The 26,830-nt window shown below is 40.2% G+C and overlaps 1 protein-coding gene across 4 annotated transcripts; it reads right to left on the minus strand.

The window, feature by feature from the left end:
• Positions 1-1,103: 1,103 nt before the first annotated feature.
• Positions 1,104-26,828, minus strand: LOC116230789 (granulocyte-macrophage colony-stimulating factor receptor subunit alpha-like). Of its 4 annotated transcripts, XM_031596153.2 has the most exons (12): positions 21,437-26,828; positions 14,815-14,932; positions 14,514-14,647; positions 12,194-12,314; positions 10,336-10,465; positions 10,056-10,231; positions 9,182-9,321; positions 6,102-6,134; positions 5,071-5,203; positions 3,914-4,007; positions 3,258-3,339; positions 1,104-1,850 (listed from the first exon to the last, which is right to left on the minus strand). In XM_031596153.2, the coding sequence occupies exons 2-12, from the start codon at positions 14,900-14,902 to the stop codon at positions 1,782-1,784; spliced, it is 1,200 nt and encodes a 399-aa protein (XP_031452013.2). In that variant the 5' UTR covers positions 14,903-14,932; positions 21,437-26,828; the 3' UTR covers positions 1,104-1,781. The 4 variants fall into 4 exon arrangements, with proteins under 4 accessions (XP_031452013.2, XP_089982418.1, XP_089982424.1 ...); XM_090126292.1 differs by lacking the exon at positions 3,914-4,007; XM_090126285.1 differs by lacking the exons at positions 1,104-1,850; positions 3,914-4,007 and adding an exon at positions 2,368-2,454.
• Positions 26,829-26,830: the final 2 nt, after the last annotated feature.

A 26,830-nucleotide genomic window follows, 5' to 3' on the forward strand; every position in this document is an offset into this window, starting at 1 on the left:
CTTATTTTTGTACTTCGTAATCTGCAAAGATGTGATAGAGGGACCAGTAAATGAAAACAAGGTGTTCATCTTTCAGTACATTCTTACCACTTGCCCTGTATTTGTGAAAATGTCATTGTAATGAGTCATTGAAGGCTGACTGAGCTATCAGGTTTTTTTGTGTGCCTTCTGAGGTTGCTATTCAAGATGAGATATTTAAATTTACGACATGGCTTTGGCTGGTAATTTGCACCAATGTGATGTTCCATGGCACAAGCACTGCTTTTTAGCATCTTTCTATGAATGTAAGTACATTACATAGCTACTTTGTACACAGGCTAATGGCAAATTTTATGTAACTACTGCAAGTGTTTTTTTTTTTTTTAATCTTGTTTGATAATGGTAGCTCTTTTGTGTGGGCAGGTCACTTGATGCTGTCCTTTCCAATCAAGCTGCTGTTTCAATTGTAATTCTGTTGATTTGAAGGGACAGGGGAATAGTCTGTCTATATAGATATATTTCATAGGTTTATTTTCTACATCAGTGGCTTAAAAAGGTAGGTATATAATGATAGAGTCCCTCATATAACCTTCCTGTGAGTGCATGGTGGTTGAACTTTGTAAGGAAGAAGCAAGCATGACAACTAACTCAAGCAGCCCTTGAAAAGGGGAGACTTTTTTTCACTGTCCCTCCTTCAGTAAAATTAGGTGTTAATCAGGAGAAGTAAGCAAATAAATCAGTGCAAGTGTGGGTTGTTATTTAAATGGAAATGCAACTTACCTCTGCTGTGCATTACAGCATGTACTGCTTGGTGTTTATTTTTCTAGTATGTTGCTTCCCTTAGTCATCCAGCAGCATTTTTCGATGTGATTATGCAGTGTGGGAACATAAGAGGCAAACAATAAATGAGACTTTTAAAAAAAGCATTTGTTTTCTGCCTTATTGAAGCACTTAATTGTTGAAATGTGGTTCTTTTGGAAAATCAGCAGGCAAAGTTTGGAATTTGTTTAACAAAAAAGACTGTATTTTTAATAGCTTTGGAAATGAAACCTGCACACTTGGAAGGAAGTGGACTGGTGTGATGAACTAGGTAAAACCTAGTTTTACAGGCTTAATTCCAAATCTTGTAATTGTTACGCTGGATTTATTGAAGCCTTTAGCTATGCTACTGAAGTTCTTATTGGTATTGCAGAGATGCACATTGCTGTTGGAGATGCTGAGCTCATTATGTGACTGACTGGCAGCCTGTCTTAGTTATTTTTAGCAAGATTTTTCCTTTTTTTTTTTTTTTTTTCATAAGGTTCACAGAATATTTTAAAAGTTTGGTATTGGGGTTACAAGGTAGAAGGGCAACTTTTAGCTACTTCCTGCTCCAGAAAATTCTTGGAGTATATATATATATATATATATAAAATGTTAAGATGGGGAAATAGCATTTTGATTTCCTGTAGCACTACTCGTAATTTCAGGAAATAATTTCTTTAGCAATGAACAGAAGAAATTATACCACATTTCTGCTATGTTGTTGATGAAAGGCTTTGTCTTAGATGGTGAGGAGAATCTCAGCAACTTTTAAGCAAATCTTCATGTGTTTTTGGAGCTTGGTTGCCAGGTACTGCTTCTAAACAAATGGAAAAGAAACATTTTTTCTGTTTGTTTTGTTGTTTTTTTTAATGTGGTGAAATGGTTTCATAGGTGATGTTCATTTCTAGTCCATGCTGTGAAGAACACCGTAAATAATTGGAAATTAGGAGGTTGTGTGATTTTTGTGTTGCATCCAAATCTGTTTTCTTTCTGGAAGATTAGGTCATCTCTTCAATCACAGTTATTTCCTCAGTACAACTTTTTTGAGATAGAAGCACATTCTCTGTCTAAGAAGAGGGGGGAAAGAATAGCCTTTAACATACAATAAGCTACAGGTGTTCACAGAAAGCATTAAAAAATATTACATACACAGTTCCAAAGGCACCATGGTCTTGCTATTTTGATATGTAAGAAATGTTTGTAAAGAAAGGGATAGGCAAGATGACCAAAAATTAAAGAAAGAACACTGAAATAAAGTGGATGATTGTAGGAATACAAATTCTGTAATGAACTGAGTTGGTTGGTAGGATCTGACCCAAATCTCAAAAGGAAAGCAGATGATACTTTAACATAAACTTTAAAGAAGCAACTGCAAACTGACTACAGTGCATTCAGGATTATAAATCATGAGATCTTTCAGCGATCAGGGATAAGTCTTGAGAAATGGGACAAACGGTGAAAGGTTGTGAGAGCGAGTGGGGACAAAATGAAATGTAAACTTCCAGAAGCAGAATCAGCAAAGGGTTGTGTATATTTCAAAATAGTTCATAAATGTACTGGATTTAAGGAGGAGGAAGGGATAGTCCTGTTATTCAGTGAAGAAACTAATTGGATAACACATTTGAACTTGATACGTTCTGAAGAATTATGGCAGTCAAGTATAAATTGTGTCTGGGAAAGGAGATAAAATTCATTTTTAAGACTAAATTAGACAAGGGAGAGTCAGACAGGTAAGAAGCCTGAAAATAATCTTCACAGCCTTGGTGTTTATGAAATTGGACTTCACTTGAACTTTGGCAGTTATTGCTTGTCAGCTGCTGCCTGCAACTGTGCCCATGTGACAGTTCAAGAACTACATCCACCTGCTTTGTGTATCATAGAATCATGTCATAGGATGGCCTGGGTTGAAAAGGACCATAATGATCATCCAGTTTCAACCCCCCTGCTATGTGCAGGGTCACCAACCAGCAGACCAGGCTGCCCAGAGCCACATCCAGCCTGGCCTTGAATGCCTCCAGGGATGGGGCATCCACAACCTCCTTGGGCAACCTGTTCCAGTGTGTCACCACCCTCTGAGTGAAAAACTTCCTCCTGCTATCTAACCTAAACCTCCCCTGTCTCAGTTTAAGACCATTTCCCCTTGTCCTATCACTATCCATCCATGTAGACAGTCATTCCCCCTCCTGTTTATTGTCTCCTTTCAAGTATTGGAAGGCCACAATGAGGTCTCCCCAGAGCCTTCTCCAAAAATTACCAGGTTCAGTCAATTTTAACTGTAAAATATGGCTACCAATACACAGAAGATAGCTACGAACTCTATACTCAGCAGTCACGTAGGGCACAACAAACTTTGCATGGGACCAAATCAGTTTTTAATGGGCCTAATATGGCTCTCATATTTACACAGCAATTCTTCATGCTTGTAGCTTATGGTAGGTTACAGTTAGCTGATATGATTGAACAGAGGTGCGTACCTGGATATCTCCCTCAGCTGGCATATCAAATTTGCTTCTTGGTTGTGGGATAGGAGGAAATATTCTTTTTGAACTGCAACACCTTAGGATAGAAAATGGGACTGTAAATAATGTGCTAGTGATGCAACACAGCAAATTTTGTGTTGAACCTTAAGGGTGTTATTTATTGCCTTATAGATCGCTAAGTGAGAGGAAGGAAAAGGCTTTGAATGTTGACTGAAGGTTAACTATTTTTACACTGCTCCATTGGGTAACTCAGCTTACTTTGTGACTGAAGTTACAATAAATGATTTATTAAACAAGACTTAAAATAACCCACTTGACACAAATATCCTCTACCACTAAACAAGATGTTTGATCAAAGTAAGGACGCATTCATCTGTCTCAATTCCCTGTCGTCTGGTACTGTGTGAAGTCAGTGATTTTAAAATAATGTGAAATCCTTTGAAATAAAAACAAAAAATGTTTTTCTTTAGGATCTGGTGGAATGATTCACTAAGTCTAACAATTTGTTCCCCAAAGTGTGCCACACTGCCATCCAAAACCATACTGCTGGTAATCTTGAATTACATTGATCAGATTGATCAGATTCTTCAAGGTTGCGCAGGTAGGAGGGATGTTTCATCAGAATTCCTACGGTGAGAAGGTTGGTTTACCTCTTGCAAAGGCAATAATGGAGCAGTGTCACTAGGATTGTTCCAAGTGCTGTGAGAAGTAAAATCACAGAAATAAAGTAATCTTTCTCTCCACCTGAAACATACAAGAGAGAAATATCACAGAATCACAGAATCATAGAATCACTAAGGTTGGAGAAGACCTATAAGATCATCCAGTCCAACCATCCACCTATCACCAATGGTTCTCGCTAAACCATATCCCTCAACACAACATCCAAACGTTCCTTGAACACCTCCAGGGAAGGGGATTCCACCACCTCCCTGGGCAGCCCATTCCAGTGCCTGACCACCCTTTCAGAGAAGTAGTATTTCCTAATATCCAGCCTGAATCTTCCCTGGCTCAGCTTGAAACCATTCCCTCTAGTCCTATCAGTGGTCTGCCAGAAAACATTAACTCCGATTGCTCCTGAACTTCTTGAGTCATCCAAAGGATTTCCACTTGGCATCTTACAGGACTTTGTTCAAAAGTTCAGGTGCATTTAATGTACCTTGGAACATTCTGAATGTTTAAACTGCAAAGAAAAATTAAAAATCCAAACAGTGAGGAGAACCAGAATGAAAAGTTGGGATAGAGGTGGGACTGTTAAAAGAACGTCAAGGAAGATTCAGAAGGAAGAGGAGGAATTTGACCGTGGTGAAGCACTGAACAGGCTGCCCAAGGAGGCTGTGGATGCCCCATCCCTGAAGGCATTCAAGGCCAGGCTGGATGTGGCTCTGGGCAGCCTGGTCTGGTGGTTGGTGACCCTGCACATAGCAGGGGGGTTGAAACTGGATGATCATTGTGGTCCTTTTCAACCCAGGCCATTCTATGATTCTATGAATTTGAAGATTTAAGGGGACTTTCAGAACTTTCGACAGAAAACAGTTTGGGTGCACCTCAGCTGCTTCCTGTGATCCTGCTGTTTGAGTCACAGCTGCCATCACAAACACAGTTACTCATGGGCCACCAGCATCTGTTGCCATAGGATGTGAGCAATTCATCTACATTAATAATTTCTACCCTGTTCCTTCCATGTCACCGAATGAGAATTAAAATTTTATTCCTATCTGTGAGTGTGAGAGAGAAGAGTTTGCAAACACATTAATACTGAAAAAATCCCCAGACCCTAGATTACAAGAATATTTCACAGTCTTACCAAACTCTACAGGGTCACTCCATTCTCCCCACTTTCTGTTTACAGAACATCTTCTTTTTCCACGTGCTCTGATTCTCAGAATGCTTTTTTTTTCCGGATTGTAACTTTGGTATTCATATTTGTTTTCAGCTACCTACAAAAAAAAAAAAAAAGCTGTGTATCATTCCATCGGCAAATCTGAGTTATAATTTCCTGATACAGGTTCTGTAAATGAAACTTATTTTTGTGACTTTGCAGGTAAAGGGCTAGATGATCTTTCCCCCAGATTTTAAACCCTGGTAACCATTAGTTCATCCGACCACTGACTGTTTTGAAATTTAAAGATATTTTTTGGAATTTGTTGGCACTTAAATTTATTCTGTTAAGGATATCTTGTTTTCTTTGTCATATATATACCCTAAAAAAAGCAGGACAGAAAGCTGAAACTGGAGAAGCAGCCTCCAAGTTTGCAAATCATGCAAAGACTTCCCTAGATGGAGTCTCTTTTTGTCAAATAGAATTGATGCCTTCGAGACAATCCAACACCAGGTATGGATTGTCAGGCCTCATGGTGCTTTATGCAAAGCCTGGAGGCAGTTGAGAATGCTTGCAAGGCCGAAAACTGCCCATTTGCAAGGTTAAGACCGATAGGTTGTGTCAGAGTTCCAGTTTCACTCGTTTTGAAGATTTCGATGTTCCTCCCATCTCTCTGTCCTGAACTACAGTGGTATTTGTCCAGAAAAAGACATAATGAAAAGAATATTTCCAATTTTTATTAAAGAGGGAAAAAAAAGCAACAGCTCTCTTAAAATCTGTTTGTGAAATTAGTGGAAAGTGTGACCTTTTCTGAAATGCAAGGAAAGTTCTCCCTATTCCCATACAAAAGGGAAATATTAAGAAGCTTACACATGATGCTGCCATGGGAAAATATATTCCTAATTTCTTATGTTGATGGAAAAGCTACAGTTCCAGGGACAGCTATATTCTATATTACAGTGATTTACATGATAAACAGGGCAAAAGTACAAATTTGTTGGGATAAGAATACTTACGAGACGATTCTTTTTCTCTTCTGGGATCTCGTCCTGCAAAACAAAGGCAAACTCAATTTTATTTTTTTTTTTTTTGTTTTCTTGTCAAATAAACATATATTTCCCACTCTATTTTTCTCTGTTTCTCACATATAATTTTAAAGTGAAATACAAATGGAGATTCTATTCCAGTAATATCCCAGAATGTAGTACTTTATTCAGAGCTTTGTCTTCTTCTGTTTCATTTTGGTGAAGTGCTGGAACAGGCTGCCCAGAGAGGCTGTGGATGCCCTGCCCCTGGAGGTGTTCAAGGCCAGATTGGATGGGGCCTTGGGCAGCCTGGTCTAATATTAAATGGGGAGGTTGGTGGCCCTGCATGTGGCAAAGGAGTTGGAGATTCATGATCCTTGAAGTCCCTTCCAACCCTGGCCATTCTGTGATTCTGTGATTCTGTGATTTTAGAAAAGGAAGAAAATAAATTATGCCAGTGGTTGTGAGCTGTATTTGCCCCTATACAATGCACACTCCCATCCAACAGGTGTATCTCTGAATTATCCAAGAAAAAAAACCCTCTAAAGTAGCAGTTCTGGAGGCTATAACTTCACACTAGGTTGATAACACAGAGAACAAAACTGATATGAACCACAAATTTATTTTCCTTCCAGTTGAACTCTGATGGACATAAAATCATTAAGGTTGGAAAAGACCTCCGAGATCATCCAGTCCAACAATCCACCTACCACCAGTATTTCCCCACTAAATCATGTCCCTTAGTACAACAGATAAGGCACATGGGGGATAAGCAGGTTATCCAAGACAGCCAACACGGCTTTACCAAGGGAAGATCATGCCTGACCAATCTGGTGGCCTTCTATGATGGAATGATGGCCTTGGTGGACAAAGGGAAGGTGACCGATGTCATTTACATGGAGTTATACAAGGCCTTTGACATGGTCCCACACCACATCCTTATCTCTAAATTGGAGAGATATGGATTTGAAGGGTAGACTTTTCAGTGGATAAGGAATTGGTTGGATGGTCACAACCAGAGGGTTGTGGTGAATGGCACTATGTCCAGGTGGAGGCCAGTGACAAGTGATGTCGCCCAAGGGTCTGTCTTGGGACCGGTGCTCTTTAACGTTTTCATCAATGACATCAATAACGAGCTTGAGTGCACCCTCTGCAAGTTTGCCAATGACACCAAGCTGAGTGGTGCGGTTGACATGTTATAAGGAAGGGATGCCATTCAGAGAGACCTCGACAAACTCGAAAGGTGGGCCTGTGTGAACCTAATGAGGTTCAACATACCGAAGTGCAAGATTTTGCACTTGGGTCGGAGTAATCCCAGATATGTACATGGACTGGGAGAAGAAATCTTTGAGAGCAGTCCTGCAGAAAAGAAGGACCTGGGGGTCCTGGTGGATGAAAAACTGAACATGAGCCAGCAGTGCGCTCTTGCAGCTGGGAAGGCCAGTGGTATCTGGGGCTCCATCAGAAGAGGAGTGGCCAACAGGTACAGGGAGTTGATTGTCCTTCTCTATTCTGCTCTCATGAGGCCCCATCTGGAGTACTATGTCCAGGTCTGGGGCCCCTACTATAGGAAAGATGTGGAGCTGTTGGAGAGGGTCCAGAGGGCTAAAGAAACTCCCCTATGAAGACAAGCTGAGGAATCTGAGCTTGTTCAGCCTGGAGAAGAGAAGGCTATGGTAAGGCTGCCTTCCAGTATTTAAAAGGAGATTGTATAAGGGAGAGGAATCAACTTTTTACTAGGGTAGATAGTAATAGGACAAGGGGGAATGGTTTTAAGATTAAGGGGGAAAGACTTAGATTGGATGTCAGGGGGAAGTCCTTTACAGATAGAGTGGTGAAGTCCTAGAACTGGCTGCCCAGAGAAGTTGTGGATGCTCCATCCATGGAGGTATTCATGACCAGGTTGGATAGAGCCCTGAGCAACCTGGTCTAGCATTAGATATGGAAGATGGTGACCCTGCCAGGAAGGTTGGAACTTGATGATCCTTGGGGTCCTTCCAACCCAAGCCATTCTGTGATTCTATGATTTTTTGATCTAAACATTCCTTGAATACCTCCAGGGACAGTGACACAGCCCCTTCCCTGGACAGCCTATTCCAGCAGCTGACCACTCTTTTGAAGAAGAAATTTTTCGTAATATCTGAACTGAATCTCCCCTGGCACAACTTTATGCTATGCCCTCTTGTCCTGTTGCTAGTCACCTGGCAGAAGAGTCCAACCCCCACCTTGACATCAGAGTGATTCATATTCAAAATCACTATGAATATTTACTTACACATTCAATGCAATCAAAATTGAATTAACAAGAAAAAAAAAGCATTGACGTGGACTGAAGAACCTGAACATTTTGAAATATTTAAGATGAAAAGCATAAGTGTAAAAATTAGCAAGCAATATCATCAGCAGTGGTTGCAGTAAGGATTCCAGAAAAGATAGGGTCCAGGAAATATTTACATGTAATGTCAGTGGGACAGCTGGCATTATGCAAAAGTAAGGAAAATGTTATTGGAAAGAATGTCCCATTTCAGAAAATAAACCTGTTGTGTATAATGCATTATGAAGATTAGTATTTCCCCATTATTCATTGTCAGATGAGCTTTCTTGATCTAGGACATGGATGGAAGTCATTGGTCTGCTGTGGACAAGGTGGGTGTTACTGAGCTGCCTTCACTTAGCCTTGTAGTGCCCCTTATAGCTGCTGCAAAGTATTTTGCCTGGCCTCAGATGGCCCCTCCAGAATGTGTCTTATCTGCTGTCACCATGTGGGTATCCCTGGTACCTTCATTCACACAGTGCCTGGTTTAATGAGCAGCAGCCCACAGAAGGGAGGTTGGAACTAGGTCATTTTAGAGGTCCATTCCAACCCAAACCATTCTATGAATCTGTGATTCTCTTATTATATGATATATTAGTTTGAAAAAAAGTCAGAAGCAGTGTAAGCTAGAACAGCAAGACTGGAGCAGTAGAACATGCCACAGCTTATCAGATAGAAGTCAATAAACTCAGAACAGAAATTTGCATGTTGTTTAGCTAGATATGGTGCCAAATGCAAACCAGTACACTGTTTTTACCTTATTTTGTATGTTTATTTCATACTCAAAACAGTCTGCATTTTCCACATGACTTAGAAGGGGTTGTTGCCATGTAAATATGCAACCTCCTGGATTGCTAGTACAGTTGGTAGTGACGTTCAATGGAGGAGGGAGTCTTTCTGGAATGAAATGAAATTCATGTAGACATGATCAATAATCCACTACAACTCACATGTTTCTAGAAAATGTATGTGAAGCAGAGGCAACTAATTCAGCTGTATGCTGATGGTAGAAGGAAATGTTATCTATCTGCTAAATACAGGTAAAACACAGTGTGAAAACCAGAGATTATGATGTTACAACTATTGAACATCTGACAAAACTTCTAGATGCCTGAAGGTGTCTCAAATGGCACTAGAGGCATGGTTTTAGGCAACTGGATTCTGCCCCAAATCTCTATCAGAACTTAAACTTGTGGGTACTCACTTATTTAGTTAATACAGTCTTAATTTGCCAGTTGAATCCTCCCTCTGGTTTTAGGGCATGATGCCCTTGCAGCTCTGATAGAGATGTGGAATTGCTGAGGTGGAGAAGTGAGCCCACAGGAAAGCTGCCCTCAAAACATTTTTCACAGTTGTTTCTCACCACTTGAGTCCTAAGGAATTGTTCACATTGTTTCCCAAGCTGCTATTTCAGGCACTCTGCCTTTGTTCATTTTACTTAATTACAGGAATTCTATCTTTTCAGCTATCTGGAGTCAAGTTTGTACTACTGTATAGAGTCCTATAACAGCTGCACACAGTTGTTTTATACTCTTTCTTTTTTTCCTTCAGAGAAAAATTCCTGGCTTTTTTTTTTTTTTTCTTTTTCTTTTTTTCCTTTTGGTACAGCAATAATAAAAGTGTCTACTTACCAATTGTGTATAGTTTTGTATAATTATCATAAAACTGGATCAGGAAGGCTTTGTGGGATCCATTCACCAGGAAATAAGAAGTTTTATCTTTAATTGTCACATTTTGGAATTTACATCCCACATTTCTGTCATCTTCATCTTTAATGTAAAGTTGACATTCTGTCTGGTCATCATCTCTATAGGCAACATAACAGATAAATAACAAGGGGTTTTAGTTAAATGTAGGCATAGTGATGTGTTGAGAATTCGGACTACCCAAAACTCAAGAAGACCTACTCACCTTGAATTCTGCCAGTAGAGAAAATATTGGGTATCTCCTGGAGCATTCCTGCCTGCCTGCCAAGTGCAGTTCATGAGGGAAATATTATAAATCACACAGGAGAAGTTCTCAATGGCTGACCCATTAATGCCTGCAAACACAGCAATGTTCATTATGAAGAAAAAGACTGCTCCGTGCTAGAGAATCATGGCAGCAGACATAATCTTTCTGGATTTCAGTAAGTCTTTTGGTACTGTCCCTCATGATATCATTCTGGACTAGTTGTCCAACCATGAGGTAAACAAGTTCATTCTAAACTGGGAGTTGTACTGGCTGAACAGCAGAGTTCAAATGGTTGTACGAATGGGCTACCTCTGGCTGACAGCCATTCATTGGCAGTGGTCCCTCAGTTCTAGGGACAGTTCTGTTCAACTTTTTTACCAGTGTTCTGGAAGCTGGAGTGGAAAGTCTCCTCAGCAGATTTGCTCACAATACTGAACTGTGAAGTGCTGCTGACTCCCTGGAGGACAAAAGGCCATACAGGGGGATCTAGATATGTTGGAGTGTTGGCCAATCATCAGTGGCATGAAGTTCAGTAAAGGTAAATGCTGTGTGCTGCATCTGATTCAGAGCAATGCCAGACACAGGCACAGACTGGGAGAGGAGTGGCTGGAGAGCAGCTCAGCATGAGCCAGCAGCATGCTCTGGCAGCCAAGAGGGTAAACCACACTGTGAGGTACATTAAACACAGCATGGCCAGCTGGTCAAAAGAGGTGATTAACTCTCTGTATTTAGCACTGATGTGGGCTTGTCTCAAATTCTGCCTGCAGTTCTGGGCTCCACAGCGTAATATGGACTTTCAGAAACTTGGAAGTGCCCAGAGGAGGGCACCAAAGCTAAGAAGGTTGACAGCACATTCTACGAGGAGAGGCTGAGAGTTAGATATAAAATACTCAGGCAGTGGAATTTGATTTTTGTGGGTCCCTTCCAACGAATCTCTCCTCTCCTCTCCCTCCCTCTCCCCTCCTCTCCCTCCCTCTCTCCTCTCCTCTCCCTCCCTCTCTCTCTCCTCTCCTCTCCTCTCCTCTCCTCTCCTCTCCTCTCCTCTCCTCTCCTCTCCTCTCCTCTCCTCTCCTCTCCTCTCCTCTCCTCTCCTCTCCTCTCCTCTCCTCTCCTCTCCTCTCCTCTCCTCTCCTCTCCTCTCCTCTCCTCTCCTCTCCTCTCCTCTCCTCTCCTCTCCTCTCCTCTCCTCTCCTCTCCTCTCCTCTCCTCTCCCTCTCTCTCCCCTCCTCTCTCCTCCTCTTCCTTTCTCTCTGCCCTCCCCTCCCTTCTCCCCCCTCCCCTCCCTCAGGTGAAGGCACCTGAGAAACATGGGAGTCTCCTTGGGAGACCTGCATGCCTGGACCTGAGATCCAGATGGGGAATAGCATTTAAAAGGCAGTGCCCTGGGTTGTATTTTTTAGGGCACTGTGAAAAAATCTCCTTTGTGGAATCCCTAAGAAGAGATAAACAAACTACTTAATCTTATCATTTTTTTCCAAGCCTGAAATAACCCAGCTACATGCGGCTGCAGAAGCACTAGTGACTTTAGTGGTCAAACAGTCAGAACAATTACTTGAATCACCCTGAAACCACTGTAATTTAGCAGCATTTTGGAGACCTAGCAAGAAAAGGAATAACACAATTATTGATACAGTTTTTGTAACACCTCTGTTGCAGAACTGCAGAACGGTCAGTAGAGAACAAATGGCTTAAACAGATTTGCAGAAAGACAAGCATTTTAAATAGAAAAGAATATTTAACTACTGTTTAAGGAACTGTTTCCTATGGTATTATTTAGCTTCAAAAGATTGTAAAAGGAGAAAACCACAAGCATTACCTTCAGGGAAAAATCGACAAATTTTTGAGATGTTTGTCTTTGGTACTGTAATGGTGAAGACTGCTCCTCTGTACAGAGGCACACTATCTTCTACTTCAAACCTGCACGATTTGTTCTTCACCTGAAAAATGATGTACATATTTTGCTTCTCTCTGCCATTTTAGATAGTGCTTGATCTGAAAGGACCAGTCAGCAATAAGTCCTGTGGCCAAAATTTAGTGTGTATAGGAGAATCATAGAATGATTAAGGTTGGAAAGACTTCTTAGATCATCAAGCCCAAACCCAACCATCCCCACCATCTCACTGACCACATCCCTCAGTGCCACATCCACACGGTTCTTCAACACCTCCAGGGATAGTGACTCCACCACCTTCCTGGGCAGCCTGTTCCAATACCTCAAATGTCTGTGGATGTTTTATGCTCAAGAACTAACTTTCTTCTTTACAAATTGAGGATAATCTAGAGTGAAACTGAGTAATTGAAAGCACAACTACACAAAGATTTCTACATCATCATATGACAATTAAGGAAGGCTAATATTAACCCAAAGACATAAGAGAAGACGCTGAATCAACAGGAAAACCAAAATGAAATTAAATCAGAGGATCCCGGTTAAACAAAAATCCTCATCTGATCTCCACAGGGTTAAGAAAGATATCTATGGCATTACAGAATCGCAGAATCACAGACTTGCCAGCGCTGGAAGGAACCTCAAGGCTCATGAATCTCCAACCCCCTGCCACATGCAGGGCCACCAACCTCCTCATTTAATGCTAGACCAGGCTGCCCAGGGCCCCATCCAATCTGGCCTTGAACACCTCCAGGGACGGGGCATCCACAGCCTCCCTGGGCAGCCTGTTCCAGTACCTCACCACTCTCTCTGTAAATAATTTCCCCCTGACGTCCAACCTAAATCTCCCTTCTCTCAACTTAAAACCATTTCCCCTTGTCCTGCTGTCACTCACCCTTTCAAAGAGTTGATTCCCCTCCTGTTTGTAGGCTCCCTTTAGGTACTGAAAGGCTGCAATGAGGTCACCCTGCAGCCTTCTTTTCTCCAAGCTGAACAAACCCAGCTCCTTCAGCCTGTCCTCATAGGGGAGGTGCTCCAGTCCCCTGATCATCTTTGTGGCCCTCCTCTGGACCCTCTCCAACAGCTCCCTGTCTTTCTTGTACTGGGGGCTCCAGACCTGGACGCAGTACTCCAGATGGGGCCTCACAAGAGCAGAGTAGAGGGGAACAATCACCTCCCTGTCCCTGCTGGCCACCCCTCTTTTGATGGAGCCCAGGATCCCATTTGCCTTCCGAGCCACAAGGGCACACTGCTGGCTCATATTAATTTTTTCATCTATCAAGACCCCCAGGTCCTTCTCCACAGGGCTGCTCTCAAGGACCGCTCCTTCCAGACTGTAGGGATGCCTGGGATTCCTCCGGCCCAAGTGCAAAACTCTGCACTTTGCCGTGTTGAATCTCATCAGGTTCACCCGGGCCCACCTTTCCTGCCTCTCCAGGTCCCTCTGAATGGCATCCCGTCCTTCAACTGTGTCAACCGCACCACTCAGCTTGGTGTCGTCAGCAAACTTGCTGAGGGTGCACTCGATTCCGTCATCGATGTCATTGATAAAGATGTTAAAGAGCACCGGTCCCAAGACAGACCCCTGGGGGACGCCGCTCGTTACCAGCCTCCACCTGGACATAGAGCCATTGATGACCACAAATTAAATTTAAAATTTTCAGTGACAGTATGGTGTATTATTGTATAGCATATTTCCAATTAAGCTTCTGCTTTGCTGTTCTAAATAAACTGTCTCTCTGTCTTCTCCTCTCCGCAACAGTCTCCTCAACTTTTCTGTTAGGATAGCATGAGTTTATAGCAAAATGTGTCCTAGAGGCTCATTTCAGTTTACTGAGAAATAGGTGAAGAACTTGAGACATTGAAAATCCATTACATTATTTGGAATATTCACTTTTCAACTGAAGGATCTGTGTCCCTCTAAATGCTCCAGGTGTCTCTCTTAGTCTCACACCCCCTTTTTTTTTCTGCAGCTACATTCCCATTCATGCTTCAGCACAGCTGCAGTTCTGGCTATCACCTCCTTTTCTCTTGGGTGACTGGACTCATTTCTGTGCTTCTTTTGGGAAGCTTCTTTCACATCAAATACACCCTGGCATCAGCAGTAGCTTTCCATAGATCAAGATGTAGACTGCAAACAGTCACAGATTTTAAAGCCAACTGATGCAATTTTTTTCAAGGTAAATGAAATCTGTAAGAGGTAAACAAGAAAAGTGCAATAAATTATCTCAATGAACAGAATGTTTACCTTTATTTCTCTGTATTTGAAGTTTGCAGCCATGGTACACAAGTAACTGGAGAAGTTCTTGCTGCTTTGCCAGGACAGCTCCATTCTTTTCTGATTCAATGTCAAGTTTGAGATAGGCAGTTCTTGTGTCCCCGCTGAAATGGTTACAGGATAAGTTCAAATTAGAATGTAGTACTGCTATTGTTAAATAGAGAGTATAGTATATTTCAGGCCTAGATTCACTATTACCAGCTTAATTTCAAATAACTCTAACAATGAGGAATTAAACACAGTTCCTCAGACTACATAAAAATATACTTACACCCCATACACTGAAGGTCAGCATGCAAAGGACAAAACAACATCATGCACCAACAAATCATGCACGTGAGTCCAAGAGCATCAAACATCTTTTCTTCTCTGTAAAGATACAATGAAGCCTTCAGGGGTGAAAAGAAAATAAAAATTTAAACAAAAGAAAATTACATCAAAGTGCATTTTTTGCTCAAAATCTTCATTTTCTTCATGACAAGAGCAAAAAAAAGCTATTTAATTCACCCCTAGAACATATTCTTCAGAAAAGCTGAGCAAAGGCTGTGCTTCCAGATTTCCGGTAGGCACCTATTTTTTAATAGATCTGAGTAAGCTCACTATTATACTATTATCTACTGCAAGACAGCAGTTTGAGATGAAGAGGCCACTAACTCTCGTTACTACACATCCATTCATTGACAGTGCAAGAACCATGACTTAGGATTACTGTTCTTTATATCCTTTCTGATATTTGTCCTAACCATCGAAAAGCTAAATGTTCTTACTTTCCAATCCTGTGAACAGCCCTGCCAATTATACAATAGAATCAAAGAGTCACAGAATCATTAAGATCGAAAAAGACCTCTAAGGTCATTTTGATCAACCATTGGCCCATTCCCACCGTGCTTACTAACCACACCCATCAGTGCCACATCCATATGTTTCCTGAACATCTCCAGGATAATATAGAATGAATGATTAAGGTTGGAAAGACTTCTCAGATCATCAAGTCCAACCCCAATCCACCCCCACCATGTCCAGTGACCACATCCCTTAGTGCCACATCCACACGGTTCTTGAACACCAACAGGCACTGTAACTCTATTACCTCCCTTAACAGCCAGTGCCATTGCCATGTTATGTAGTGCTCCAGTTTCTGCTGCAGAATGACCACCTAGCTTGGCTTTCAGTTCTTTGGTGAAGGCATCTTTTGGGAAGTGGGCAGTTTGGTTTTCAGCTCTGTCAGGCTGTGGGTGACTCACTTCTCCAGGAGTGCCCTGTTAAACCCAGCATCAACACCAAGTTCAAAGCTTGTTTCTCCTCCCGTGAGTATCTTAGTTGTGCATGGAAAACACCACGAGCTCTGACTTGACCACGCAAAGCAGGAGGAGAAAAATCTCAGTATCTGCCAGGTCTTAGCAGGAATTAAATACTGACCACTTTTCTTAACTCTGGGCAAATGTACAGTTTTGCTTGAAAAAAAATTTGAGGCTGATTTCAAATGTTCATTGTGTTCAAAACAGTAATAGTGTTTGAAGCAGAGTTGTCCACCCCACAGCCCATGGGCCACATGCAGCCCTGGGCAGCTAGTAGAGTGGACCCACAAAATTATAAACTTTATTGTTATTGCGTGATTTTTAATAACATTTTTCATGAATTCATTGAGTTTAACTCAAGTGCCAACTGTGTAGGCAACAATGGAATGCTGTGGAGAGACATGTGCAGTGCAGTGCTAGTTACACCTCTTGTGCCCACCACACATATTAAGCTGAACTGATGTCTCTGTGCATTACTGTACACATGTTTGTGTTGCTTGGTGAGTAAAATGCAATGATTGTCATTAATATTTCAACTTACCTACACATATGTATGTCTGTGGAGACATATGGTTTTTTTTTGGTTTTTTTTTTTGTTATTAAGCTCCTATGTAAATTTTCTTGTTTCTTATTAAACTTGGACTTGTGTTACTTCATAACATCACTCATTCACTGAGGAAGAAGTATCCAACTTCTCAGAAAGCTCACAAAAATATAAAATAATATATTATTTTATATAATATGAGTTTTGTGATATGTATTTGATTTGTGTTTCACAAAATCAAGGTCAATTATCACACTAGTTGTATTTTTTTGTTGCTCTCCTTTTTATGTTTTAATTTTATACATATATATATGTATGAAAAAGTTTTGTTACACATATACATTAACTATATTATATATTGTATATGTGAACAAAGGTAAACAAAAAGGTTGGACAACCATGGCTTAAAAGCAGTTCCCTAAATTACTTCTCATTCTTTTCTTGGAGGCAAAGCAGTTGTTACCATCCCTCAAAGTCTTCAAGAAATGTTTGGATGTTGTACTAAGGGACATGGTGTAATGTGGAAATATTGTTGGTAAGTGAACAGTTGGACTGGATGACTTTCAAAATCTTTTCCAACCTTAATGATTCTAAGATTCTATGACTCTGTCAGTTCCAGCATTATTTACTATCACCTTTCTTCTTTTCTTTTCTGACCACATACCAGCTTAGGAAAGTTTTCCATTCAGAAAAGTGCCCTAGACGCTGGAATTTTGATAAGCCTTACCACATTCCATTTGACTATGGATAACCTTAGATACAGCTGCTTTTCTATTCTCCTGAGTATGCCAAATAGAAGCATTCATCATAAACTATATTTCTATCAGTTCCTGACTAACCTGAATTAAATTCATTCATTTATTTATTTTTTTAATGTGGTTCCTCACTTTTCACCCCTTTTGATGGAGAACTGAGTGTACTAAATAATCCCATTTCTTAGATGTAGTTTCCTGTAGCTCACTATTAAATATGATGCATTTTTTCTGTGCTTTCTTTGTTCCTTATTTCTTTTGGATCCAGAACTTGTTGAACTTTATTGTGGACATAAAGCGTGAGTATGTATTCTTCATAATCATTTTTCTAATAATTTCATGCAGTGCTCCTGTGCTGAATCCATCTGCTTATTACCCGTTTGCTTATTCTCCCCTTATGGCTATTTTTGACACTGTGACTCTATAATTGTCTTAAATACAATTTAGTTGATTGAATAACTACAAATTAATAAACAGTATACTGCCTTTCTAGTCCTCTGAACCTATGAATTTCTTTCCATAAGCTGTAAACATCTTCCAGAACCTTATTCTGTCTTTGTGTGGTATTCAGACTAATTTTCCCCGAAGAGACAGTATTATCTTAATGATCCTTTTTGAAAAGGAATTCCTCAGAAGACATGAGATATGCTTTTTCTAGGGCTAACTGTAGGACTACTTGGTAAACACAGGAACCCAGGGTGGGTGGGGAGGGGGAGGGGGAAGAAACTTGCTAATAGTCTGTTAATTGTCTGTTTTTCTCCATTAACTTTTTTTAGGACGTTTCAGAAGAACAGATTAAGACTGACTACATTTATGGTTTAAGCAAAAATCCAGTCTGATCCAAGCAACCTGGAGTTTTGAATGTGTTTGAAGGGCTTCTCACACTTCATGGAAATGGCTCAACATGACCAATCTGTTAGAATCTCCAGAAGTAGAGACAGGATAGGACACTGTGCTGGTGCATAAGCAGATAGAGTCTTCATGGTAGCCTGACACTTTCCTGCTTATCTTTTCAGCATCAGACTTTTCTTTCTAAGTCATTCTGCAGCAGTGAGGATGTGGCCACAGCTGCTGGGAAGTGATACTGAAGAACAAGCAGTATAGAAGACTGGTACTGAAATGTTCTATGAGATACTGGTCTCAACAGTTATTTCACTTTCCCATACTCTCAGTGATTTCCACAGCAGTGTACGCAGGAACGTCAAGACCTCCTGTTATTCTCTACCTCTTTTCCTGTAAGCATATTTTTCTGCATTTTATGTCCTTAGTTCAGTTGCTTAGTCTTTTCTTGTTCTTTTCCTCATTCTACCCTGACTTTTGGGTGTTTGTTTTCCTATTCTCTCTAAAATATCTGCTCACCTTTCCTTTATTGTCTTTGTTTCATTCTTGTCATCTCCTTCTGTTTGCTCTCATGACTACCCTGCTTTCCATAGGGTCCACACTGCTATTTCTTTATGTTTTCTAGTGGAAATGCTCATCTGGAGCACTGCCAAATGAGTCATCTACTGCTTAGAGGAGAGATTGCTGGCACTGTTGTGTCCAGGCTCTGGGCATGTCATTGGGCTTGCAGTAGGAATAGCAGGAGCTGCAAGTGTTCTTCTTCAGAAAAAATGATCTGTTTCATTGACCAGAGCACTGAAGGACTTTGCTTCCCAATGCATTTATGTTTCACAGTTGACTGTCTTTTAAAGAAATTACACAAGAAATCAATGTTGTGTACTTTTTTTCCCATTGCCCTAACTGAATGTACCAACAAATAGTTAGGTCTCTTCTCTGGTCTGCATTCAGGGCAAGGGATAGAGAAGCTGCAGAAGACCCTAATCCTTTTTCTTTATTCTTTCATTCCTTCTGCCTGAAAGCCAAGCAAATGGCGCCAGCACCACATCTCAAGGAGCTTTGTACCTCTGGGACCGTCACCTTTTCCCAGACTGATCTTTTGCAGATGGATGTGGTTAAACTCTGCTCTGAACAGACATCACTATTGAAGGTGTCAGAAGGAAGGCGTAGTTATGCCAAAACAATTTGAAGTGTTATCTGGAGGATCATACTAACAGAAACAAAAATACGCTTTTGTAAATAGTGTTTCCTCATGTTATTCCTTTTTCTTTTCTTTTTTTTTTTTCTTTTCCTGGCCAGCTTCACAAGTGTCTTGGTCTCTCAGCATGTAGTTATGCTGCTACATGGAGGAGAGATACAGAGGGAATTCAAGAACACGATGTCTACGCTCTCACTTCTTAGTTTAGCTCTCTCCAAGGCAGATTTACTCTTAAGCTCATCTATCTACCCAAGCTAAGTGGAATAAAATAGCCAGTGCTACTTGACTTTGGAGTCATGAAGAGTCCTAGCTTTCTTTTATTTAGTGGCATGCACATAGAATCTATGTTTAATTTTTCGCTAGGAAAATCTTATCAAGGAAAATATCTAAATTACTGCTAAGCTTATTATCTAATGTTACCAGATGTATGATGCATATTACTCAGCAACAGTGATCATATCCCTCAAAGACAGAAAGTTTCACTATGTGACAGTGAATGTGAGTATGTTTGATCTTTTGTAGCAAGGATGGGCAAACAGTAATCTCTGGAGTGACTTCTGTATCGATGTTCCAGAAGAAAAATATGGTCACATTTAGAAGTTATGGCATATCTATAGTAGTTTTTACAGAGGGATCGATTAAATACTGACTTAAACTCTTTATTTTCTTATCCTCTTTTTTTGGCACATTCTTTTCTCTCAAGCCGTGATTGTAGGATGTTACCAGTAAAAGCCACCTGAGACCAAGATTTCTTGATTCTAACTCCTAGCTTTGCCAGTGGTTTTCTTTTCTTGAGTGGCTCTGGGAAAGTTACTCCTGCCCATGACACCCTTCAGTAAATGAAAATATGAATTTTACTCATAGGGTGATGTGAACATAAAATGATGTTTTTACACTGCAGTCAAACCAATGCTTATACTTCACAGGCAAATGGAGATCACCATTAAGCATACCAGGAGGCATATAAATAAGCATAGGAAAAATCTGGCAATGTCTAACAGGCAATTAAGTATTTAGCTCATACTGATGCCTAAAAGTTGCCTTCCAAGAATCAATTCAACCTCTAGATAGTTTTTTTCATTTTTGTATATGATATAAAACTGGGAGAAATTGTTGCTATAGCACTATACTGTTTTGCTTCAGAGGGACCTGGATGGCCTTGAGAAATGGGTTGATAAAGATCTTGTGAAGTCAAAGGGAAATGTGCACCTGGTGTTCCTGTTCCTCATGGGGAGGAATAATCCCAAGCACAACTGGAAAGCAGCCATGCAAAGAGGGTCCTTGGAGTCCTGGTAGACATGAAGCTGAACATGAGTCAGCGATGTTCCCTTGCCAGAAAGTAGGCTAATTGTAAACTGAGATGCGTTAGGCAAAGTATTGCCAGCACACTGAGAAAGGTGATCATTCCCCTATACTCAGCACTAGTGAGGCCACCCCTGGAGTCCTGTGTACAGCTGTGGGCTTTCCAGAACAAGACAGACACAGATACACTAAAGTGAGTCAAGGAAAGGATCACAAAAACAGTTAAAGGAGTAGAACAGCTTTCATAAAAAGGAGAGGTGGAGAGAATTGGAACGGCTCAGCTTGGAGAGAGGAAGTCTCAAGGGAACGTTATCCATGTGCATAACGTAACTTGGGGGGAATAGGAAAGATGGAGCCAGACATTTCTCAGTGGTGCCCAGAGACCAGACAAAAGGCAATGGGCACAAACTGAAAGAAAGGACATTCTGATAAAAGATAAGAAAACAATTTTTTCTTCAAAGGTAGATACACATTGTCACAACTACTAAAAGAGGTTGTGTAATCTTCAGTCTTGGAGATATTCCAAACTTGACAGGACACAGCCCCGTGCAACCTGCTGTAGCTGACAGTTCTGGACAGGGAGTGGGATTCACCAGCCTCCATAGATGCCTTCCAGCATTGTCTATGCCATGATCTTACGATTAACTTTTTTTACAAGAAATAGAAATCCAAATATCCCCAAGGATGCAGAAAATAATATTTTTTTTTCAGTTACTGCAAAATAAATGTCAGATAATGAATGTCAAATAGAGCAACAGGCATCATAGGCATTTCATAAACTTTGAATCTTGGAGAAAGTACCAGTATTTTGCCTGGGCTTTCTAAAGCACAAAGCTAATCCAGATTTCATAGATGTCCTAGTATAAGTGGATCTAGCTTAACCCTTAGCAAATGTTTATATTCTGCATATTTTTTATTTTGTGGCAAAAGAAAAAAGCAATAGATGACACAAAGACACATACCTCCTCGTGGAAAAAACCCTCCTCCTCTATTTTGTTTGATTTTGGATCAGAGCAGCAAAGGCACTTAAGCTTGCAAGTGTTTAGATCTGTCAGTTTTTTTTTACAGTACACCACTACTTAATAGCAAACCAGAAAGTTACTCAGATTATCATTTCCCCTACAGCTTTTGAACTTCCTTAAATTTCCTAATTTGCAGATGGTAATGATTTCACATGAACTGATCACGCAACTAACTCTTCCTTCCTGCTATGCTGTATAAACTAAACAGTCACAGTATGCAGAATCATTATAAAGTAATGCATAAACACACAGTGGTCATGAACATATTCATAGAAGTACCCCTCCTACAAATAAAGACATTTTCATAAATAATATGTTTTGGAAATAAATAATTGCAGTTATGTCACACTGATTTCAATTTTATACAACTAGTCAATGCTTGAAGTTCTTACAACATGGCCATTTAATTATCAAGACCCAACTGGCTGTATGGAATGTTGAGTTTGTAAGAGGCTTTGCAGTCATAAAAATATGAAAAGCTAAATCATAATGTTTGCTTTAGCTGTTAGCAACTTCAGCTGTGGCTTTGGGTCACGCTGAGTATTAGCCACTTCCTAGTTTGTTTTACATGATATGTGATATACATAGAGTACCTTGCTGTTCTTCAGGCAAGACTTTTTATTTCTTGTTTTCAAGTATTCACAGACAGAATGATTTGAATTACTCTTTAGCTTTCACCCCTAATACAGGCACAAGAAAGAGAATTCCCTGAGCTTCTTAGGAGTGGGGTAGGGTCCTTAACAGTTAGTCTGATAGAGGAAAACTTATTTCTAACCCTGCTTTCCTTGAACCAAAATCTCTCACTTTACTATTATTTTCTTGTGTATATGATGAGATTCACCAATAGCGAATTACTTCACAAATATTTCAAATTCTGAATGTCTTTATCTTTCAATTCATACTGCTCTGTCTTGCTCAACATCAGCCAAGGATACCTATCAAAAGGGTACGTTAATATTTTCCACTTTAAAATCTTGATCTTATGATTGAAAGAAAACTATGTAAAAATAAAGTGAGGAATACTGAGAGAAGAGTTTACGTTCTTCAGCAAAATATTCTGGTCTCTCAAGCAACATTCCTAGTGTTGACTCAGTCCTTGTCATCTTTTCAGCACCTTGGGAAAAGGACTGGCGTGTTCCAAGTCTTCTGCTCAGAAAACAATTTTTTTTTTTAATATAGCCTAAGAAGTATGTAGCTAGTGCATGCGTCACTGTAGTCTGGAATTGCCTATTTGTCAAACATACTTGGATACTATCAGCCAACTGTTTGAGCTTGGGGTTGGACCAGATGACCTTCAGAGGTCCTTTACAGCTTGTGATGTAGTGGTTTGGTCAATTCAAATACCCTTGGTGCAGGTATTTGTGATGTAAATTGGATGTCAGTATGCCTACCTGATAGGAGGATCTGGGAGAAAGAGAAAAGCTGATGAGAAGATAGCAGTGCAACTCACACAGAGTCTTTTCACACTCTTCTGAACTTTTCATTTAGCCTAGTTAACACCCTTACCTCTTTTCAACATAGGAAATAAGGATATGGCAGCCACTTTGGGGCCCACCACAACAGGCGATAGTCGCTCTGGATAAGAAAGTTTGCAAAGATGGAAAGAGATCTGCTTTCAGCAAAATTCCTCTAAACGAATCCTTCAAAACACTAAGGTAAAATACTACTAGCCTGAGAAAAAAACCATATTCATGAAGTTTAAAATGAATCTGAAAATAGAATGCAGTGGAAGAAAAAGAGAGAAAAGTTGTCTTGTGCTGTTTAGACCTTCACTGTGAAAGGAAATATCACTTTTCTGTTGTAACAATAACCTTTGAGAGAATATCATAGTGTGTATCTCCAATGTAAGTATTTCCACTAGCAAGCTGAGAGAAAACGGTGGATCCTATATATAATTAGTCACTTTGATATCTATGTGATTCCAGGTGATAATGTACATAACCCAAATATGCTCTATCAAAACTAACTAAAGAGGGTGCATAGCTTCCTTACCAATTTGAAAATAACCTGATATATCAGCATTTTTAACAAACAAAAAAATCTTAAATGTTCTTGTCTTCTCTTATTTGATAATTACATGATATAGGATGACAGGTACTTTCTCAGCTCAGTCAAAGGTAATACTTGACTTATATGTTCAGTTCCTTCTCTTAAGAAACATAACCTGGGAACAGCCTGAATAGTTTGTGCTACTACAGCCAAAAGCAATATGTAATAATAATTTTTCATCCTCTCTAGACTTGCTTCTCATCCTGTCTGTTCTGGGTTTATTTTGACAGTGGGAACTAAAACTGTTCAATTTCTTTCTTCCCAAGATATGTTCAGGACAAATATTGCTTACTGTTTTCTGCTGGTTGAGAACCAGCCCTGTGAGAGATTCTGGGGAGGAGCATACTCTCAATAAATGGCTTTCACCTAGGAAAAGGAGAGGAAGAACAAGCACTGGAAAGGGTTGAGGAAGAGGAAGGTCTAAAGGACAGAACCTAAGAGAGTAACAAGACAAGTAATTTCAGGTGAAGGAAATAGATAAATGACTAATTAAGAATTCAGAGATAATTTTAAAAACTTTTCACTTGTGAGCTTTTCTGGAAAGGTAATTAATTTTGTTAAAAGGATTTGCATCCTATAGTAGTGGCATGTTTGGTCAGATTGTGAATAACCTGAGGGTTGTCTAACAGTTTCATCTGATTAGTACTTTCAGACTATTCAAAGAGTAGCTATATTAGTCTTGACTAATGTGTTTCAAAGCTCTAGTCTGGATGAATTCACTGGGGCTCTGCGTGCACCACTCTTCCCTCTCCGTGGGATATGGCTGTCTGTGCTTGCTCACTGGCTGCTCTGGGATAGTTCTGGCCAGAGAGATCATGGCCTGATGGCTCCATGGCTGTCCTCAGGTTCTGGGTACCTCCCAGGAGGACACATGGCCCTCACAGTTTCCTGGTTTATCTGTGTGGCCAAGACCATGACTCTGACTCCACTGATAACCAGTTTCCTTTAAGGACATCTGATCTCTTTTATGTCTCCCTTCAACGTGCTCCACCTTCTCCTGGGAACCATCAGATCAATTGTGTCTGAACTGACATACTGCTTATCTTGGCGTTTATAATAAACCAGAAATGGTTTTGGTATTGTGCAATGTGCTATTGTCAGTGCAGCTGAGACTCAGGAGCACTGAGGCATGGACCAAGACCTCTCTGGCTCCCCCAGGACAATCCCTTCCAGAACCAATACTCTTGGTCCATGGGTGGTCTTCTGGACTCTTCCAGGTGGTGTTCCATATGTTGCTGTAGCTATTCGTAGCCAATTCGTGAGTAGCTTATCATAAATAAAAGAGAGAGAAATTCACTCTACAGCTCAGGAAGATCAATTACAATAATATCTTGGTTTAGCATTAGCATTTGCTGAGAAAACAAACAAACAAACAAACAAACAAACAAACAAACACTAGGCTGATAAAAGTTTCAGAAATGTCACCAGCCTTTCATTAAAAAAGGATTAGATCATAGATGGATAATGCAACAAGTTGCCCAATGCTGTATGAAACTCTTTTGTAACAGACTAACGGTAACTAGTGTAATTCATAGAGTTTTAAGAAAAGCACAGGAAATTTTCACAACACTTATTTAGAAAAAGATAATATTAGTTAAAAAAAACCAACACACACACACATACTAATTTTCCTTTTTTGGACAACCTAAATTAAAAGTCATTAATGGATGAATTTAGGTTTTGTTTTGTGTTAGTTTTTCACCTTTTCTTCAGCCTATGTGGCCTCTGTTTTGAGCAAATTAATTGATCACCCAATCTGGTGATATCTACAAACATGATCTCATTAACAAAGATGTCAAACAGGATAGACTTAAGGATAGAACCTTCTGGTACCCCAATTGTCATGGGTATTTACTCTTTTAAAAACTATACTGACTGCTCCCAGTAACCCCCTTATCGTGCCCAGAAATGTGCTCCAATAGGACTCCCATCATGGCATTCCAATCTGTCAGGCCTGCAGTTCCCTGGGATAATCTTAAGAACTTCTTCTGAAGAGGGAGCCTTTCTCCAGTCAGCAAAGACCTCTTTGGTCTCCACAACCTTTTGAAGATGATTCAGAATGGATTGGCCAGGTCTAATCACCCTTAAGTTGGATTCTTGTGAGAACTGTATAGATTTGAGTTTCCACATTTAATCCCTTCTTTGGACACCTACTGTTATCCGTTCCTTTCCTCCTTGCACCCTTTTGATTTGGGAAGCTGGTCTCCTAATATGTCTGCTTGTTTCCCTAAGTGTTACAGCAGCTCACTGCTCTGCATAGAGAATGTAGTTTTAAATGACCTGCCAGCTTTTCCTGAGCTCCTTCCCTGAATAAGTGAAAGTATATTATTCCTTATCAAAAGAAAACAGGAAATAAGGAGTTTCTTTTGTATCTACTAACCAGACTGTAATGTGATCTCCTAAGAGATACTGTCTTTATTATACCTTCCTATTCGATTCCCTACAGCGAGCCATTAATGTTTCCCACATCATGGTTATGCTACGGTGGATTACAATCAAACTATGCTTCTCCCTGGCATTTTTGCCCAACAGGAATGATATCATCAAAAGTTGTATAAATCAGTGTGGCCTAGCATAATGTCATTACTCTTTTAGCTTATAACTGTTGGCATTTCAATTCTGGCTATTGTTGCGTATTGGGAGAATTATGTGCAAATGCTGTTTGTACATATGTTCAGCTCATTCTCCTTAAGAAATTGGCCCTGTTCTTCTAATCTGAAGGAAAAATCTTCCCAGATGAGTCTTTGACCCAGTGGCAATCATTAATTTTTTCAAAAGCAGTAGTTGTACCAAGAGCTGTTTGTACCTATCTAGAGTAGAAGTTAGACAGTGTGGGGAATAGCTCCTGCCAGTGCTGGTGGTTGGACGACTCCCCAGCACTGGAAAGAGTCCAGAAACAACTGTTCTCAGCCCTGACTGGAGCAGGACTTGCAAACAATGCCCTGGACAAATCCTGGGCATAGTCCAGGGGTTATCTGTAGTAATGGCTAGTAATGCCAGTATGTAATGGCAGTTTTCATGTGTTGACCCAAATTTATGGTTTAATAAAACACATCTGGCAAAATTACATGGCAGTTGGCCCTGGTGCAAGAAAACTGTCCAGGGAATATTTAATCTGATAATCAAACATATAGCATTGTAAAAAAAATAGTCTAAAAATCAAATAACTATATTTGGATGCCTGATATTGTAGTCCAAGCATTTGTCTCAAGATAAAAAGCAGTTTTACACTAAAGCATAAACTTGATTTATCCATGGTTCCTCACTTATTTATGAAGAACATTG

This window comes from Phasianus colchicus, chromosome 1, assembly GCF_987193195.1.
Source record: "Phasianus colchicus chromosome 1, bPhaCol1.hap1.1, whole genome shotgun sequence".
NCBI lineage: Eukaryota > Metazoa > Chordata > Aves > Galliformes > Phasianidae > Phasianus > Phasianus colchicus.